Source organism: Mustela erminea, chromosome 1, assembly GCF_009829155.1.
Source record: "Mustela erminea isolate mMusErm1 chromosome 1, mMusErm1.Pri, whole genome shotgun sequence".
Classification (NCBI taxonomy): domain Eukaryota; kingdom Metazoa; phylum Chordata; class Mammalia; order Carnivora; family Mustelidae; genus Mustela; species Mustela erminea.
The window spans coordinates 36,782,388-36,802,880 of NC_045614.1; the positions used below are offsets into that span (position 1 = coordinate 36,782,388).

Below are 20,493 nucleotides of genomic sequence, written 5' to 3' on the forward strand. Positions count from 1 at the left end.
TCTGCTCATTGCTGACTTCTGAGTCGATGAGGACTTGGAAACTTGTATATGGATGGAGTCAACTGCTTGTACATTCGTGTCTGTTTATGTTATGGTTCAGAAATATTTGCACATCAAACCAGAAACTGAGTTTACACTTGGGATCACGAGTCCTTTGTAAATGTGAAGAGAGTAAATTTGGAATCCAATGTCTTGAAGACACAGAGTTTTCTAGGAATTCTGCCAGTCCTTTTTCTCAGGGTGACTTTAACTTTCAGACTTGAGGAGTATATTTTCCTTCTCTGATGAATACTTCCGTACAATGATTAGTGTACTTTGTTCGAGCATATATCAGGACAATCAGGACAAGCTGACTTTTCCCCTGCTCTCAAGAACACTGGAGTTTGCTGCTCCATCCTAACAGGTAACCCAATATGCTAGGCCAGTATCAACAGCCAGGCTTACTGGTACTCCGCTCCCCCTACTCACCCACGAAGGACGTGGGGCTGCTGTTTTCCAAACATCGCCCTTTTCCTTTTAAATAACACAGAAACCTTGCAAGTGAGCTACACACCTCTGACTTAGGATTCCCAGGAGGACACCCTTAGCTACAGGCTTATTTCTAGGCCTTTAGAATCAAATTAGACTACCCCATCAGACACCTATTTGTGCAAACGTTAATTTCAAGTGTATTTAAATGCCTCGGCGTCTTGCTTTTGCTCATCACATCAGGCAGAGTGGCTTCCACTGTGCAATCACAATAATGAATAAACATGGGGTGCTTATAAAGGACTCGGGAACCACAAAACTGATCAATTGTTAATTCCACAAAGTGACTAAACGTGCCTTCTTTTGCAATGACTCCATTAAGCTGTGTTTTGGGTGGGAAAGATGCCCGTGTCCTCTGCCTACGGTCTCTGTAAAATAAAAATGCAATCATCCCTCAGATCCTACCTAAGGCTTATCTTGATCTCAATGATTTCCTTGCACTGTCTACACTCACCGCTACCCACCCCACCCCCAACGAGAAGCGAACATTGGCATGGCATTCTAAACACCATGAGCCGCATAGTTGTTAATCGCCAGAGGATTTGAGGCAGCACTAATATTAACAGCCCAAATAACCATCGTGTATGGCTACCAGCCTCTTAGTATTTTGATCAAACACTGATTTCACAGTGAGTGTGGCCCACGGGAGCTCCATATCTCAATCAAATTCCTTAGTGTGGCAGGATGAGGACTTTGAGGCCTTTTCCTTGCCATGAACATATTTGTTATTTATCTCTCATCCCTCACCACACCTGGGCTGTGCACATGAAGCGTTCATACAATCTTTCTTGAACTGGAAGAATGAATGATCAAGCGGGAGCTTTGGCTCTCCCACACCACCTGGGCTCACACTGTGGTTCCTGCCACAAGCCACCTACGTGGTCCCTATCCAGTGTCCTTCACTTTCCTGGTATACAGAAAGGAGATGTTTAGACCAGTAAAGGGATACAGCCTCTATGCAACACTGTACGATGGTTCCTCAAAACATGAAGCATGGAATTACCATATGATCCAGCACTTCCATTTCTGAGCTCATACCCAGAAGAACCACAAACAGAGGCTCAAGAAGATATCCGGACACCCACGTGCATGGGAGCGGTATTCGCAGTAGCCGAAAGGAAGCAGCCACCCACCTCGAGAGACGAATGGATAAACAAAATGGGATTTACACGTGCAATGGGCTGTTTCCCAGCTTTAAAAGAGAATGGAACTCTGACACACATTGCAACATGGATAAACCTTGAAGACACTATGCAACGTGAAATAAGCTAGTCCCCAAAAGGAAAAATACCGTATGAGTCTCCTTCAGCGAGGTACTTGGAGCAGTTACATTCTTAGAGATAGAAAGAGAATTGGCCGCGAGGAGCTGAGAGGAGGGAGTAGGGGAGCTGCTGTGTAATGGGCACAGAGTTTCGGTTTTAGAGGACGAACAAGAGTTCTGGGGATGGAGGATGGGGAAGGCTACACAAAACATGAACACTTAATGCCGCCGGACAACACACTTTAAAAAATGGTGAAGTAGCAGGCACCCCGCGGGCTCAGTCGGTAGAGCACGTGATTCTTGATCTTGAGGTTGTGAGTTTAAGCCCCATGTTGGGCACAGAGATAACTTAAAAATAAAATCTTAATAAAAATCTTAAAAATAGGGTTACATAAACTTATGATATTTGCATTTTAGTGCAATTTTTTAAAACACTTAGGGTAGAGATGTCTGTGGCTCAGTCAGTTGGGTGTTTGCTTTCAGTTCAAGTCATGAACCCAGGGTCCTGGGATGGAGTCCCACATCAGGCTCCCTGCTCAGGGGGGAGCCTGCTTCTCCCTCTACCTCTGCCTGCTACTCAACCTACTTGTGCTCTCTCTCTTTCTCGCTCTCTCTGTCAAATAAATTAACTAATTAAAAAAATACTTAGCATAGGACTGTATGGGTGGCATAATCAGTTGAAGGACTGACTCTTGGTTTTGGGTCAGATCCCGATCTCGGTGTCATGAGATCAGGCCCCAGGTCAGGTTCAGTGCTCAGGAGGGAGTCTGCTTGAGGATTTTCTCCCCCCTTCTTCCTTTGCCTCTCCCCCATGCGCTTTCTATCTCTCAATTAAATAAATCTTTAAAAAATAAAAAGCAGATAAAATAGCGCAGTACCCAGCAACATTCTTATTCAACAAATGATAGCTACTGTAGCTACGATGATTTTTTTCAAAGGTTAACAAAGCAAATATTTAACAAGGATTCCCTCATGTGCAAATGGTAAATACTTGCAGAAAACTTTAATGAAACAGACATTTGCTATCTAACATCCAATTCCATTTCAATGCCTTCTTGCCCGCTGCTGCCCACCCCAACCCCCACTGATACTAAGCAGCCTTATTGGGGATGTTTAAATCTTAACCAGTTCATTCCCCAAAGGCCCCTGGCTGAGGTGAGTGGAAATTCCGCACACAAAAAGAACCGGACATGTACCAGGGCCAGACTCCTAGCCATCCCCCAGCTTGCTTAATGGAGCTCCACGCTCCTAAGGGGATCCAGCGGTCTGCAAAGAGCAGGACAGAGTGTGGAGAAGATGTGAGTTTTTTCCTGGGAGGACTGGACCCATGGTAACCAATTTTACGGCTCTTTTGATTCATGTCCACGGATGTGTGTGTGTGCGTGTGTGTGTGTGTGTGTGCGTGTGTGTGTGTGTGTGTGTGTGGTTGAGAACGAATTAATCCAAAAATATAGATGAAGAAAGCTGGTCTCGGATGTGAAGCCGGGTTGCATAATCACTTCTGAAAGCAGAGAAAAGGTAACAGATGTTTACATTACAATCTGGCTGCTTCTGGAAGAGCTGCCAAATGATTTAAATAGCAACGGAGATTGCAGGCCCCAGTGAATTGTTAGCCCCACTGATATGTGTAGAGAATTCACCCCAATAATACATGTTGGGATGGCCTTAATTAAATGCCCCGCTGTATGAAATATGTCTGGCTTTCAAATTGCTTAAAATCTCAAACCGAACACCAATAATAAAACATCAAACTGAAGGATGTATTCCAGCACTGACATTATGAAACTTGCTGTCTTTGGCAAAAAGCAATGCATTACAAAGAAAACTCAAGGCTGCTTTTTAACTTTGGGTGTTTTTATGACCAGCAGGAAGATGCATTTTTAAATAGAAAAACATACAGCCACGAAAAAGAATGGCCTAGAACTCTCTTCACCCAATTGTCATCCTTCCCAGAATGGCTCCAGAGAGTATCTGAGTCTCACTGGAGTGCAGGTTAATGGCCACACCCCATAGAAAGTCTTCATAATAGGGGGTTTCACCTAATCACATGGTCAGGGGCTGACCTCAGAGATGCCAGACTCCTTCCCCAGCCATGGGTTCACCAAAGGCCTTCCCATGGCCCTTTGCCCAGTAAACTAAGCAGTACAGATTATATGATCTATGACCCCATTTCTCTAAAATGATTTGGTCTCAACATCTCTCTGTGGATGAAAGGCAGAAGGAGGGAATTGGAAATATATGTACTGAAATATGAAAAAGTATTCTCGCGATGGCAGAACTGGGTACATTTTTTCACTTTCCTTTTTATACTCTTTTACAGGGCTTGACCTTTCTACCCCACATACGCATTTTCTTTATAAATTAAAGAAATCAAATAGAAAAGACATCTTCAAAACAAGCCTAGTGTGATGCAAAGAATCCTAGTGTACGCATTAGAGACCTCAGTTCCTGCCAGAAACAAGGAACTGGGGATGTTGGGTAAGCCATTTCACTGGTCTGGGCCCCAAAAGTCAGCCTGGATCCAAGTTTCTCAACCTCAGCACCAATGACATTTTGCGCCCCAGAATTCTTTGCTGTGGGAGCTGCCTTACGCCTTAGTGTAAGTCTAGCAGCACCCCTGTTCTCTACACCCTAAACCTAATTCCACCCCATGCTGTGACAACCAAAAATGTCTCCAGATGTTGGCAAAGGTCCCCTACAGAGCCAAACTGCCCCCAGTTGAAAACCATTGTCCTAGAAGGTCTGTAAGTTTCTTCCTTGTTGGAAACCTTCTATGATTATTTTAAACACTGTGCCTAAAGTCCAAGTTGGAGGCCCAGTGTTCCACTCTGGAAGACCAAAATCTCATCAGTATTTTCAGGATTCACGAGGCAAAAGATGAAATAAAATTGAATAAAATAAAGAAACGAAACTGTGAATTTTCAGAGAAGACTTTGGGACATGTGGCATAGATATGAAACAGAGAGTTTAAGCAGATGCAATAGTCATTTAAAAACTAATAATAACTCGGGTTTTGGACAGTTCCACCTTTAGTTAAGACAAGTGAAATGCTGCAGAAATGTTCAACGGTCTTTCGAGTTTGAAATAAACTCAGAACAGAAAAAATACAACAAATCAAAAAACCCACATAGGTTATATCTTCTCTGTAATGCTGTATTTTTATTTTTAAAAAAAGAAGCCTAGTGTTTTCTCTTTATAAGTAGCAACATCTTTACTACCTGTCTATCTTTCTAAATATAGTATCTTGTTTTTAGTTGTCATTTCATTAACATTTCATTAACAAAAACTCCCTAATATCTGACACTCCCAGACTTTTGAATTAAAATCATCTATGCCCACGTTAATGACTTGCTACTGTAAGATCCTGACATCTTTTGAATTAGAAACAGTGACAAAGAAAGATTCAACACGGTTTTTGATTCATGACTCTTTGGACAACCATAGTTCATTCATAGAGAGAAAGCCATTTATTAACCAGGATGTTTCATCAACGTCAACATTCTATACCTGACACACACTAAGAGCTCAACAAAGGCAGGGCACCATTAGCAGGACTCACAACCAAGCCAGAAAACAGTTTTATTCCAAATTACCAGTTTGGTTTTACAGCAACTGAAAATTACAAGGTATGACAGAGGAGACAGATCACACAATAAATTAATATTCTGAGCTCTCAAACCTTCTATCATGCCTCATCTTCATTTTAACGTTTGTGTCTTTCTGCATGTTCAAATAGGGCCAAAGTGAGTCACCCAATCCACCCTCTTCCACTGCCACCGCCCCTAGAAGTGTGTCTTTTGTAATTGCAAATACTAGGACAGCTACTAGGAAGCAGCCCAAGGCTAGCTGATGCATACGGTTGTCAAATCCCTGAGCTGGGTTCAACCGCCTAATATTCTAACTGATCCCTGATAGGAAGAGAGGGGGACACGGTCCTGCTCTGCAGGCACAGCTGAAATGAGGGGTCCTTCCAGCATCCGAACACCACTCTGCAGGCCCTTATCAGAAACGTCGGGAAAGGGCACGGGGCTAGAAGTTAGGATCCCAGTTCTTTTCACAAGGTAATGGGCTGAAGTCATAACACCTTCTACCCCTGATCTTTTAGAATACTGAACTCCTGAGGTGCTCTCCAATTTAAAATTCTGTGAGTCTTTGAGTCTTTAAACCTGATTATGCAATTAAACTTATGTTTAAACACATACACACACACACACACAGGGGTCCTTTTCACTGACTTTATGGAAGAAAATGATTTAGCTTGACTAACCACTATAAAACACAGAGTTAACTTTGTGATAGGGAGCCAAAGTTCATTTTTTTCTTGTGGGGGAGTTGCCAGAGATCACGAACTGTGTGGGCTATTATTAAGAAGTGTAACTCAAGCTTATTTCTGTAAGTAAGGACTGTTAGGAAGGATGGGAGCTTTTTCTAATAATGTTTTCAAAACAAATAGCTATGACGTGATTAATTGGTCAAGATCCCTCCGCCAATCCCTCTGTGGACGTCTTTTTCCTCTCGCCAGTCCCTCACCCTCAATCCTGGATCTCTCTAAAGAATTAGGAGGAAGTCAGTCCACTGTAGGATCTACAACTGGCTCTGGGACTTGGAAGTCATTTTGCTAACCTTAGCAGATTTATTTATCCTGCACCTGATGAAACGCCCCCATGTAAACAAATGAATCCATCAACTAGATGTTCCATCTATCTTGAGACCAAAAGCAAAACCTCAAAAGACTAGACCATTTACTCTGACATCTCTCCATATTTGTAAAGAAATAGAGCCAAAATGTAGCGTAAAAAACTCCCAAAGAACAAGGAGGCATAAGGGGGAAACATACTTCTGCAAATTCTAAGGAGATCTATAAACTGCAATCTGAGAATTTTATTAAGCTAAGCTTCTTAGTATAGAAATCCCTAACACTCTCCAACTGGGCAGCTAATTGAGAGTTAGAAAGAGCCAAAATGACTTCCCTCTTTCTCTTATTCATCACAGGCAATATAGAACCCTTGCTCAACATGATAATGTGACTCTTGTCAATGCATGTTCAAATCAGATAGAGGATTGGCTCATGATGATGTCATCCCCGTGGGTTAATCCCCAGTGAATGCAGTTTCAATATCATATGCATCAACATGTCATTTACATAACAAAGTATTATATTAAGTGTAACAATAAATGAGCTGTGCAGATAAAAGCAGCTATTAGAGAAAGGCTATGTGCCACTGAAAAGGAGTCAGGGGGACAAAGACTTTTTTTTTAGACTAAATGGAACTAGGTCATCAAACAATACACTTCTCTAAAAAAAGCAAAAAATGAATATTGAAATTCAAGTGACCTAGAACATTCTAGTACTAGAGATATGGAAATGTTGCCTCCAATGAAGTAAGTAAGTAGAGATATTTGTAGGGTTTGTATGTGTGTTTGGGAGACAAGTTTAAAAAAAATTAAAGACATTGAAAAATAAGCAAACTAGCAGCGATTGCTTTTCTGGGAATAACAACTTTCTTATCTTTAGGAGGGAAAATTGGCCAAGTCAGATCGTGACTTAAAACCCTGTAATAAATTTTAAAGTGTTAAAGAGTAGTTAAAATGGCACAGAGGGAAGACAGAAAAGTCACGCAAAGCAGAACAATGAGCAGAACTGAGGGAGGAAGCCTTGAAACACAGCTTTATGAGATTATTGATCAAGAAATGTCCACACATACAAAGATAGCTGTTTGCACAAATGAGCAAAGCCAACTCACGCGGTCAGTTTGGGAGGACCTAAGTCATCATTCATTAGTCACAATGATTCTGAAAACTGTTCTCCTGCTGCCTTATTAAGATCTGTATTTCCAGTTCAAAGGAAGTGTTAGGCTTGTGCACTGATTTATAACTACAAACTTAGCAGGAACGCTTGTCACTGTAAACCCACAGCGAAGTGTTGAAGAATTTTTTAAGTCCTACATCTGCTCAAGAATGACCAAGTGGAAAAACACTGATTACATTGTGATTGGGCAGGTGTGGTTGTCTGGGTGTGCAGGTGGGATTTTCAGGTCGGTGCCCATAATCCTTCTAGCAAGGATATTAGAGAAAGAAGCCCACCAAGGCTTTGAACACGCCCATCCCCGCACACCGGGATCGCCTGTCACATCACATCAACCTTGCCGGCCTTGGAGGGACGGCCATAGAAAAGTTGAAGGGGAAAAGAGTACAAGGATGCAGATGCTTCACCAAAGGGGGTACTTAAATCCGGGCTAGGGATTTGGAGGGATGTGAGCCCATGCGTAGTTCTCAGTGAGTCCATGAACCTGTGAATGTACATCTTCCTGGGGGCTGAATTATAGCTTGGCTAAAGCTCTCAGTGGCGTCCGTGGAACCCCCAGACGTCAAATGATACTGATTCGGGAGAAAAACGCACCAGTGGCACCGCTCTGGCTTTAGCTGCCCCCCTAAGTGCAGGACACCAGACTTTCCACCTCCCATCTTTCCCAAGCCATGAGTTCAGGATTAAAGATGCTCCCCTTTCCAGGAGCGGATTGTCAAGGCAAATGAGACAAGAGAGGGTCTGAAGAAGAAGGGAAGCAACATAGACCCTCCCGCCTGGTGGACAAATCCGAGGTGCCTCAAGGGGGAAGAGACGGAACTTCCAGACTGGCTCTAGTTTTCTACGTGGGCGGGAAGCTTAGCGCTTCAAGTAAAAAGACGCGCCCCGGGTGCACGCAGCGTGCTTCCAACAAGAGCCCGCAACCAAGGCTTCCGGTGTAGGCTAAAGTGGCTCCCCTAAGGGCCAGGGTCAGACCCAAGGGATGAAGCCCCAAAGCCGGCTTCTCCAAAACAACCGCTCACCCCGAGTTCACGCTCCCCGTCCCCATACTGATACGGATCCATTGAGAGGCCCCTCTGGCCGCCAAGGAGCTCCCCCGGGAATCCGTGAGAGGTACATACGAACCCCGAAGTTGACAGCGCCCGCTGCCCGGCGTCAGCCACGCATCCCCACTTAGGAACGCCGCTTCCAACTTCGGGGTGCACGCCAACTACCGCACAGGAGGTCACCCCCGTTCAAGAGCGTCGGGATGAGGGGACTGCCCGGAGCCAAGTCAGTATCAGCCCGAGAGGCAGGCACCTGCCACGAGACAGAGACTGAGTACTGGGTCAGCGCCACCCCAACCCCGTCTTCCCAACCCCTCTTCCGCCCTTCCAACCCTTCTGACCTGACTAGAGCCGCGGCCAAGTCGGGCTGGCGCGTCCAGAACGAGGCTCGGATCTCTGCACAGGAGCCGCGGAGGAGGCTCACCGGGCCACCTCCCCGCGGGCGCCCCGAGAGTGGCCCATCGCCACCGCAGGCTCACTGTGAAAGTTCTCAGGTCTCTCTGAAGACACGTCGGAAACTGCCGCAGAAAAACAGCGGCTGCAGAAGCGCAGGTGCCACTCCACTCCCGGAGTCCGGCTGCAGCCGCACGCGGGGTCGGTGCGCCCCGTCCGGGCCGCGCGCCGCGAGCAGTGCGGGGCCGAGCCCGCGGGCGGGCGCGCGGGCCGGGAGGGGCCGGGCCCACCGCGGGCCGCGCTGATTGGCCGGGCCGCCCGGCCCCTGCCCCCGCCCGGCCCGGTGGTCCACGTGGGCCGGCCCTCTTCCCTCCCCGCACCTGGGGCTCGGTCACCCTCCCCCACCCCCCGCCCCCGCTCGGCTCCCAGCGCCTCTCCCGAGCGCCTCGCTGTGGCCAGCGCTCCGCAGGCAGGTGCCAGGGAAAGGTATTCTTTCCGAATACCTGAGAGCCGCCGGAGCCTTGCATAAGGGAGTGGAATTTTTGGTTCGGCTCCGGATGAAAAACGATCCGTACGCCGCGTGTCTCCATCCGAAGACCCCAAACAGTTTGCAAACAGGCTTCGTTGGCCGCTCTGAGCGTAACACAGGCATAACTAATCCGGCTTCTTATATAACTTGCTTGCATGGGAGAGGAGGGAAATCCGCACACAGGTCAATGCTGAAATACTTTCTCATTTTAAAAATTATGAAAGTACAGCTACGACTTCTTTGACTCGCACTCCGTGCTAAACCCTCTTCCCGTGCCCCTTCTCTGAGTGAAGTAATTCGTGACATTTAAATAGTATTTTTTTACAGAGAATACCTCGTTTGATCTCCATTTTATAGATAAGAAAACTGAGGCACAAAGAGACTAATTTACTGATCAGTAAGCCGAGGTAACTGTGTGTAATTTGAACCCAGCAAGGTTGCAGAATCCACTTTCTTTAATATTCAGTGTAATCTACAAGGGGCACCACCAGAGACTTTGTTAGAAATGCAGACTGAGATCTCACCCTGGAATCAGACACTTCATTTTAACAAGATCCCCGAGTGGTTAGTATATGCATAAAGTTTGAGAAGCATTGCTCTCTATACCACTACACTGTTCACTGTTCATGGTTTGCCTTACAATTTTTTGATCTTTTAACTCTGCATTGATATAAAATAATGCGTCATCCTGCCCCAGCTGCGCTCCAGAGTCTAGTTGCCCTTTTCTGAGCCTATTGCTTGAGCTAACATATGGAAGCCTTCCTGTCTCCCTTCTCGACACCTTTGTTCTATGCACACACATACCCCACACCATATTATTTTGTGTATCACTTAACACTTTGAATTCTTGACTCTTTTATCATCAAAATTGGGGCTCCGAGCAAAAGACAGTCCTGTTACCAAGTAATCCCCAGTCTTGGAGGGAATTCAAGCATCAGAGACAGAGGCTTGACCTTTGAGATATTTCTTTGGACTGAGATTCTAGGGAGAATGAGAACAATGCAAGGAGAACATGCCAGGAGAAGCCAGACCTCTCTCCAAAGACCATTCATTCATTTACTCAATGAAATAGAGCCTACTCTGTGTCGAGCACTGTAAAAAGGTGCTGATATCGGGCGCCTGGGTGGCTCAGTGGGTTAAGCCGCTGCCTTCAGCTCAGGTCATGATGTCAGGGTCCTGGGATAGAGTCCCGCATCGGGCTCTCTGCTCAGCAGGGAGCCTGCTTCCTCCTCTCTCTCTCTGCCTGCCTCTCTGCCTACTTGTGATCTCTCTCTGTCAAATAAATAAATAAATCTTTTAAAAAAAAAAAGGTGCTGATATCTACAAAAGTAACAACAACAACAAACCCTAGAAAAACTCCTGCTCCTATGGAGCTGACGGTTTAGTAAAGGAAAACAGGCAATAAAATGATAAGTAAAATACGGTTGAATAGAAGGTGTATGACAGAGAGAAGTGAAGTGTGGAAAGGGAGATGAGGGCTGGGGTGGGCGTGATTTTAAAGGTAGTGGTCAGGCTAGTTGTCACCTGACCTTTGGAACTAAGACTTGGAAGATCTGAAGGACTAAGTCATTTAGAAGCACTCCACATTCATTCACTTGCCAAATATTTATTGATTAGGGACTTAGAGTCAAGCATGGTCCTGCCATGGGTCTGTTCAGTTAAGCACTGCTGTTTTTCTAAGTCCAAGTTTCCCTCGACTGAAGTTTACCTATCCTGATGGGGAAAAAACAAATTTAACGATTTTGTGGCTCTATCTAATAACATATTCTCCCATCCTGGGTGTTCAATATTATTAGGGGTTTGTGTCCTCCAAATTCATACCCTGATGTCGTAACCCCTAGTCCTTGGAATGTGACCTTACTTGGAGTACCTAAGATGGCAGACATACCACCAGCAGAAGAGAGAGGCATAGGACAGACTCCCTCTCTCAGCCCTCAGAAGGAACCAAACTTACCAACGTCTTGATCGGAAGCTGACTGACTGTTGATAATTTCTGTTGTTCAGGCCCCTTAATTTGTGATACTTTGCTAGAGCAGCCCGAGCAAACTAATAAAAGTATGATTCTAAGGAAAGATGGCACAGTTAAGCACCATCTACGATTTTCCCATTTCTTTTGTGCAATGGCAAGAAGCCAAAATGATCTGATGAATTGAGATTTACTAATCAAATCAGCACAAGAAAACACAAATTATGTTTTTTAAAAAGAAAAACCAAGGGGTGCCTGGGTGGCTCAGTGGGTTAAGCCTCTGCCTTGGGTTCAGCTCATCATCCCAGGGTCTTGGAATCGAGCCCCACATCAGGCTCTGTGCTCGGAGGGGAGCCTGTTTCGCCCTCTCTCTCTCTCTGTCTGCCTCTGGCTCAGGTCATGATCCCAGGGTCCTAGGATCAAGCCCCGCTTCCAGCTCTCTGCTCATCCGGGAGCCTGCTTCCTCCTCAATCTCTGCCTGCCTCTCTGCCTACATGTGATCTCTGTCTGTCAAATAAATAAATAAAATCTTTAAAAAAAAAAAGAAAGAAAGAAAAAAAAAAAGAAAACCCAAATGAAGGGTACCTGGGTGGCTCAGTCTGTTAAGCAACAACTCTTGCTTTTGGCTCAGATCATGATCTCAAGGTCACGATCTCTGGATCTCTGCGCTCAGTGCAGAGTTGATTCAGGATTCTCCATCTCCCTCTCCCTCTGCCCCTCCCCCCTCTCACTCATTCACTCTCTCTAAATAAATTAAAATAAAGCCAAATAAGCCCCAATTATTCAATTATTTCTTCATCACATATTTATTGAATGTCTGCTACATACCAGGCTCTGGGATACCATGACAAACAAGGCAGATGTGGTCTCTGCTTTCACATGACCTGTGTGTCTTGTTACAGGAAGAGTTGCACAGTGAGCGAATCCGCAAACAAATGAACAAAGCAATTTCAGAACAGAGAAAGGGCTTAAAAGAAAGAAAAGAAGGCTAGAGGATTAAGAGAATGGGGGATGGGTTTAATTTAGATTGGCTGATCAGGGAAGGTCCCCATGAGGTAGTGACAGAGGAGCTGAGTGCTCAGTGACAGAAAGCTGTCCAAGCAAAGAGCCGGTAAAAACTGTTCTAGGTGGGGCACCTGGGTGGCTCAGTAGGTTAAGCCTCTGCCTTGGGTTCAGGTCATCATCATCCCAGGGTCTTGGAATCGAGCCCCACATCAGGCTCTGTGCTCGGAGGGGAGCCTGTTTCGCCCTCTCTCTCTCTCTGCCTGCCTCTCTGCCTACTTGTGATCTGTCTGTCAAATAAATACATAAAATCTTTAAAAATAAAAAAAAATTTTAAAAACTGTTCTAGGCAAAGATAACAATCCGTGTTGTTAAAAAAAAAAAAAAATCCCTGTCATTCATTCAATAACACCCTTCCTTTCTCTATCATCCATTGTGCATCCTTTGAGGCAGTGCAAAATCAATAAAATATCTGCTTCCTAAAAATGGGGTCCAGTTATTTTATCGTCTTATAAACCTGGGAAGGTTGCACCGACAGGGCTTTGCATGCACACACACACACTCACAAAGCCCTTTTTGACAAACCTCTGTATTTGTAGATGGTGACGCCACGTGACTTAGACATTGTTTCTATTTTCCTATTTGTAGCACCTGCCAGACCATCCTGGTGATTAATCAATCTGCTGATAACTAACGGTGCCCGTGAAGGAACATTCCAACTCCGCGGGGCTCCTTTCATAAAATCCTCTTATTGTCAAATGAATCTTCCATTTTAAAATTTTGCAAAGCTCCTGAACTTTAAAAGGGATTTTTACTTAGGAGACTCATAAGAATACTAATTACCATTAATCGGGAGATGGTGTGTGGCTCACTATGCTAACTGTTTCACATGGATTACTAACCTCACAACCCACAGAACATAACTTCTCTTATATATAACACCCATTTCGCAGATGGGAAAGCTGGGGCTCAAAAAAAGATGAAGTAATATGCCCACCGTTGAAACCACTATTTGATGGCAGACTGAGGCCTTGAGCCAATCCTTTAACTTCGAGGCTTATGCTGGGGCGGGCGAGCAGAAAGCAGAAAGCATTTGTGTATTCCTTTGCATTTGTCTTTGAAATTTTCAAAGTAGTGTTTTCTGACTTTTTTTTTTTTTACCCCAGCCCTCTAGCTTTTCAAGTTCACTTTTCTAGGCAGATATTTGCTTTGCTTTCCCTTACTTCAAACTGGGAACTGCAAGAACTTTGATAAAGGAAATGACTGATATATTTTTTGTTTTCAGCCTGTTTTTCAAGCATCCTCTGAGGAAATGTGAGTCAAGCTTCTTGAGCTCAGCCTGCCTTTTTCAGAGATCCCTGTCTCCTCCACCGACACTCCCCAACACAAAGGGGGTCCATCCCCTCGCTCAAACGCGCCCCCTGCCAAACCAAATGCTGAGCACAACTGTGCAATGCCAGCTTTGGCCCTCTTTACACAGATACTAATAGGCTCTCCTCCCTGAGAGTGAACATCTAAAAATGGCTTCAGCCGGTCTTTGTGAATCACTTTCTATTCTAGTGGCTTCCCTACAGTCTTGGTCAGGGAAAAAGCCCGGGAAACTTGCAGTGGTGTAAAGATGTGAGGTATCTCTCACCGGCTCCCCCATTCCCCTGCCTCACTTAGGAAGTGGGCAGCCGTTTTAGCTGCTAAATGACTTCCTGCCTGGGATGGCTTGGTCAGGCTTGCTTTAAACTTCTGGAACCCAGACAAGGCGTCTGGCCATTCGCTTTGGAAGACTCAGGTGGGTTTCACTATCCTTCCCTTCACTGACCGCAACCACTTCAATAATTTATGCCCTGGAAAAGAACAGCGCTTCAGGGTAAATCAGCATAAGAAGGATTCATGAAACCACAGTGGGAGGGCATTTTTAGAGATCACACAAGAGCTGTTGCAAGAGCTAGTTCCAAACAGGACTGGCTCCGGGTAGAATCATCAAAGAAATAATGCTCCTTTGGTACTCTCTTTTTCCCCATCCCTTTCACTCACCGTCTCCCAATGTGGTCATATCACCCCCAGCTACCCAGAAGATTGCCACTGTCACTTACTAATTTATTTTTTCCTTGATTCTTTTATGAATTCATTTAAAATGTGTGTTTGTCAAACATGCATATCCATGTTCATTTCAATATTATACCCACAGCCAAAAGCTGGAAGCAACTCAAGTGTCCTTGAATGGATAAACAAAATGTGGTATGCACATACAATATAATATTATCTAGCCTTTCAAAGGAAGGATATTCTGCTACATGCTTCCAGAAGGATGAACATGGAAGACATTAAGCTAAGTGGAATATGCCAGTCAAAAAAGACATCTACTGTATAATTCCTCTTATACGGGGTACCTAGAGTAGTCAATTTGTCCAGACACAAAGTAGAATGGTAGTTGCAGAAGATAGAGCATGGGGAGAATGGGCCATTAGTGCTGAGGATACAGAGTTAGTGGACAGAGTTTCAGCTAGAGGAAAAGAGTTCTGGAGATGGATAGTAGCGATGATTACACCACAATACGAATATACTTAACACCATTCAGTGGTACCCTTGAAAATGCTTACAGTGGTAAACTTTATGTGTATTTTGCCACAATCTAAAAATGTTTTAAACTAACAGAAATTCTTCTAAATCAACCCAAACTGGTCAAATTTTAAAGCTTAAAATGTGGGGTATAATTCAATTTGTATCAAAACTTACCAGGCCTAGGGCGCCTGGGTGGCTCAGTGGGTTAAGCCGCTGCCTTCGGCTCAGGTCATGATCTCAGGGTCCTGGGATCAAGGCCCGCATCGGGCTCTCTGCTCAGCAGGGAGCCTGCTTCCCTCTCTCTCTCTCTGCCTGCCTCTCCATCTACTTGTGATTTCTCTCTGTCAAATAAATAAATAAAATCTTTAAAAAAAAAAAAAAACTTACCAGGCCTAGACTAAACATATATTCATATAAACAAAAAAATGTTAGAATTTTGTGTGTGCTAGGCATGGGACTAGGCACATGAGATTCATTTGTATTTTTTTTTTAAGATTTTATTTTTTTTAAGATTTTATTCATTTATTTGACAGAGGGAGAGATCACAAGTAGGCAGAGAGGCAGGCAGAGGGAGAGGGGGTGCAGGCTTCCTGCCAAGCAGAGAGCCGGATGTGAGGCTCGATCCCAGGACCCTGAGACCATGACCTGAGCCGAAGGCAGAGGCTTAACCACTAAGCCACCCAGGTGCCCCAGGATTCGGCTGTTAAAGACATTTGTAATCCCTGACCCCAAAGAACTTAACAATAGCATGCCAAGGTGTCCTAGATGGAATCGTTATTCAGGCAACACTTTCTACCTCCAGCATATAGTGAGTCCCCACTCTGAGCCAGGCTCTCTACTACCTACTAGGATACACTGATGAACAAGCCAGACACTGAGCTCCTCATCTTAGAGCTGTCAGTCATGTAGGGAGAAAGAAAGTAAGCAAGAAATTATTGTTTCTCTAACCCCTCTGCACCATCAAACTCTTCTGGTTCTCACTTCCTAGACTCTAACACGACCTTCTGTGATCTACTAATGATGTCCAGAAATAAAGCTTCTAACTGTGATCGCTTCCATATGTGTAACGTATATGTGCAGTAACCCAAGTAACAGTATATTACTAGGGGGTTTTCCCCTCAAAATGTGGTTTGCCTCTCACAATGTTTTTACAAGATTATTTTGGGTGATACACAGAAGGATTATTTTAATAGTTTTCATTTATTGGAATGGATATTGGGGGGAGCTAAATGAAAACACCAAACTTGTGATTTCATGGATACAGCTATTTAGAATGAGATTAAATTAAAATGTGACACCAATTAAGAAAAATATGATAATAATGATAATAATTTGGTCATATAGTAAATTTGAGGTGAGGCCCAACAAAATCAGGAAGGAGGCTGAAATTTTTAAACATAGGAGAGACTCTATTGGCACAGATGCAGAAATGCTTGAGCAGTGATAGGCTGATGAGAATAATATTCTGAGGAAAAACAGGGTTTGGAGTCACATTTATATCCCATCATTGGTCTAGCTTGGCTCCATTATTAATGTTCTTTCCTTTTTTTTTTTTTTTTAAGATTTTATCTATTCATTTGACAGAAAGAGAAAGAAAGAGCACAAGCCAGGGTAAATTAGAAGGAGAGGAAGGCTCCCACTGAGCAGGGAGCTCAATGCAGGTCCAATTCCAAGACCCTGGGATCATGACCCAAGTCGCAGGCAGACAGCCAACCAACTGAGCCACCCAGGTGTCCCAACATTCTTCCCTTTATGACTCTGCGCTCTTAGGAACAGCCACCCTGCATCACCCTGACACGTGCTGAGAATCTCTCCCTCCCCCATTCACCAATTCAGCTTCCTTTGAAAAGACTCAGTGTAGACAGAGGATGATAATAGCAAAGAGGGGAACGTCATCAAGTATCTTTGGAACTTGGATTCCAAGAATGCTGAGCGTATACCATGATGTTGATATTATGGCAACTTACAGTGGAAATATTAACATTTCCAGTCCTTACCTGGCCTACTGACTCTCCTAGACTTCTAGAGGAAAGTTTTGGAGAAAACAGAAAAATAAGCACTGGGTTTTATTCCAGCTTTCTTTCCATCTGCTCTATTTTAATACAGGCAACAAAACCTACACGGCATTCAACTTTAATTTCTGGACTTGAATATTTTGCCTCTACCTTGAAACAACATTATTTAGTCAAAGGTCATAAATGTTAAAGGAAGACTTAAGAGGCTTCAGTTGGACATCTGACATTTGAAATATTTTCGATCAGGGACTTACCCACCAGGGAAGCCAAATCTATCAGTGGGCCTCAAATCCTATGGATTTCAAGCAAGTTGCAGTCTTAGACATTTGCCTGCTTGCCAAACATCCCCTTCTGAGAAAGCATCCTAGACAGAATCCTTGATTGTAAGTGACAGAAACTCAACACAAACAGATCTAGGCAAAAAGAGGCGGCTATTTACATAACTGAGATGCTCTAGAAATGTAGCTAGATACTGGTGTTTAAGAAAGAGCATGAGGGGCACCTAGGTGGCTCAGTAGGTTAAAGCCTCTGCCTTCAGCTCAGGTCATGATCTCGGGGTCCTGAAATCGAGCCCCACATCGGGCTATCTGCTCGGCAGGGAGCCTGCTTCTCCCTCTCTCTCTGCCTGCCTCTCTGCCCACTTGTGGTCTCTCTCTGTCAAATAAATAAAATCTTTAAAAAAGAAAAGAAAAGAAAGAAAGAAAAAAAGACCATGAATGTGTAAGTGTTTCTTCCCTGTATCTTGACTATGGTCTTTTCTATGGATTGGCCTCATTCTCTCTTACTAAGAGAAGACTTCTTTCAAAAGGCAAGAAAATTGTCCTTCACCAGGTCCAAGCCCTATCCAGCAATAGGACCCTAAATTCAACAAACTCCTCCAGCTTCAAATTAAAGAAATCCAGGCCAACTTGTTTTACAAACTCATCCCTTGCCCAGACAGGGTATAGGAGACGAATAGCAGCCCCACTATAACCACACAGTTATAAATTCCTCCAAAAGAAGGAGTGTTAGACAATAACAAATTAATGTCCATTCCAGGAGGCTGCCTGATGTAATGCCCTGATTGACCAAACCATATAACAACAGCTAACCAGATTAGTTTGGGCTTCTAAGTCTAGAACTTTCTATCCATCCAGTATTTCTGACTCGTGTGGTCTGGTTAGAAAAGTGGCATGAACCAATCACACTTTTCCCCCTGGAATTTGAAAATGGGCTTCCCCACCCAAAAAAAGGGGGGGAGGGGAGCCCAAGAGATTGAGCCATTTATTTGGAGCAGATAAACTAAATTACATGACAGATCCTTATAGACAATACATAACTGAAGCTATGAAGAAGCCAACCTATAGAAACAGAGCTCAGAGCAGAAAGAAACATTGACTCCGAGACCGTATTACCTCTGAAAGAAAGGTTCAGGGAGTCCCTGATTGAGTTTGTTGGAAAGTCCAGTGTCTGGAAATTTTGTGATCTGCGTGGGGCATCCTGGTAAAAAATAACTAACACATCTGATGCCTCTACCCACATTATCTCATTTCTTTATGGAATTAACTCCCTTAGAGATTCTTTATTCTCTCCGCTTTACAGATAATAAACTGAGGTTCAGAGAGCCTTTCTGATGTTTCTTTTCTTTTCTTTTTTTAAAGATTTTATTTATTTATTTGACACATCACACACCACAAGTAGGCAGTGAGGCAGGCAGAGAGAGAGAAGGAAGCAGGCTTCCCGATGAGCAGAGAGCCCGATGCAGGGCTTGATCCCAGGACCCTGGGATCATGACCTGAGCCAAAGGCAGAGGCTTTAACCCACTGAGCCACCCAGATGCTCCTCTCTCTGATGTTTCTTAATGTGATTTTGCAAGCTAGAAAGTCTCTAAGTCAAAAACGTGCTTTCCCTCTACTCCAGCATGCCTCAGAACCTTGAGTAGCATGGAAAGATCTGAGCTGGAGGTACAGATTTGGAAATCAAATATCTACTTAGACTCCTAGAGATATTCACTAAAGCCATGGGAGGGAGGGGGCTGCCAAGTGAAGGATCACAGGGAGGGCACAGCTGTGATAGCCTGATGCCTTTTAGCGTTCACTCTCAGCCAGAGTCCACACATTATGACTCTCTCAGCAAAAGGGAGGTTGAGGTAGAATTTGTGGGCATAACAGTGGTCATGCTTCTAGGTGCCATGGGATGAAAGAAACTTCAAATAGTTTGTTTTGGAGGACGTGGTCATTTTCCTGCCGTGCTTATGCTGCATACCCTCCCAATGCACCCAGCCTGAAAAATTCAAGAGAATCTCCCTTTTACACACGGATTTCTAAATAAATCTTGCAAATTGGCATAGGCATGCAGGGCCAGGCTGAAGAGAATGAGACAGAGAATAGCAAGGAGCGGGTGTCAGGTTGAATGTGGCCATCCCCAAGGCGACAGTTCCACCCGGTTGTGATAAACAAGGTTCCACAGGGAGCTGATTTTGCCCCTGGTGAATTCAGAACATTCTAACATGTTAATAAGATTTTTAAGAGCCACAGATAAAAACTAAACCATGATTCACCATGTCAGCACTTTATTTTGTAAGGTTATTAGCACACACTGACATAAATTATAACGAGTAAATACATGCGCAGAGAGGATTTTTAAAATATTCCCTTGTCCTCCTTTTTAGTCCATGACCCTACTTTGTGTTCTCACCCGCAACCGATTCAAGCAGCTAGACAGTGTGCTTACAACCCTAGGGAAAAATGTACCAAAGCAAAACTCTGAGAACAAAGACACAGAGCCATGGCTTAGGAGTTTCAAAATAGGCCGCTGAAAGCCATGCTGGAGATATAATAGTTTTGAAAGGGTTTCTGAGACCCAGAAGCCAAGTTTTTGAATATCAAAAAGCCACAGCCTATCTTGAACAATAGATTGGGAAACAATAGCCTCCCCTCTAGTTTTCAGACAAGGCAAGATTCCATAGGGGGATGGAAAAGAAGGGCCAGTGGAAAGAAGAAAGTGAGAGGAGGAGCCTTAGCTACAGGGACCACCATGGACAGCTCTCCTGAGTTGACCTAGGACGGATGGGCACAGCGCTTCTCAGCCTTGGAGCTATTGATCTCTTGGCCAGCGAATTCTTTGCTGTGGGGGCTGCCCTGGGCATTGTGGTATGTTTAGCAGAATCCCAGGTCTCTATCTACCCACCCAGATTGAGAATCAATAACATGGGAAGAGAGAGGGGGAAAAGGAGCTTATACACACATATCTTTCTAATAAAAAAAAGTTGTATGTTGTTTATACAGAAAACTTTAAGAACACACAAAATCACGCCCCCCGCAAATCATCCATATTCTACCCAGTCAGAAATAATCATTGTTAATGTTTTATCTACACACAATTTTTCCTGCATATGTATTTTGTTTCCAAA

At 44.2% G+C, this 20,493-nt stretch overlaps 1 protein-coding gene across 6 annotated transcripts in view; it reads right to left on the reverse strand.

Moving 5' to 3' along the window:
- TAFA4 (TAFA chemokine like family member 4) overlaps positions 1-20,493 on the reverse strand; it is a 215,471-nt gene that overhangs the window by 185,564 nt on the left and 9,414 nt on the right. For 2 of the 6 annotated variants that reach the window (XM_032324683.1, XM_032324694.1), the window contains exon 1: positions 8,983-9,822. The exons of 1 other annotated variant lie outside the window; for it this stretch is intronic. In XM_032324683.1, the coding sequence (XP_032180574.1) occupies positions 8,983-9,720 (738 nt within the window). In that variant the 5' untranslated portion in view covers positions 9,721-9,822. Of the gene's footprint in view, positions 1-8,982; positions 9,823-20,493 lie in introns of those variants that run through there. 3 more of the 6 variants (XR_004281237.1, XM_032324704.1, XM_032324735.1) reach the window with 3 other exon arrangements.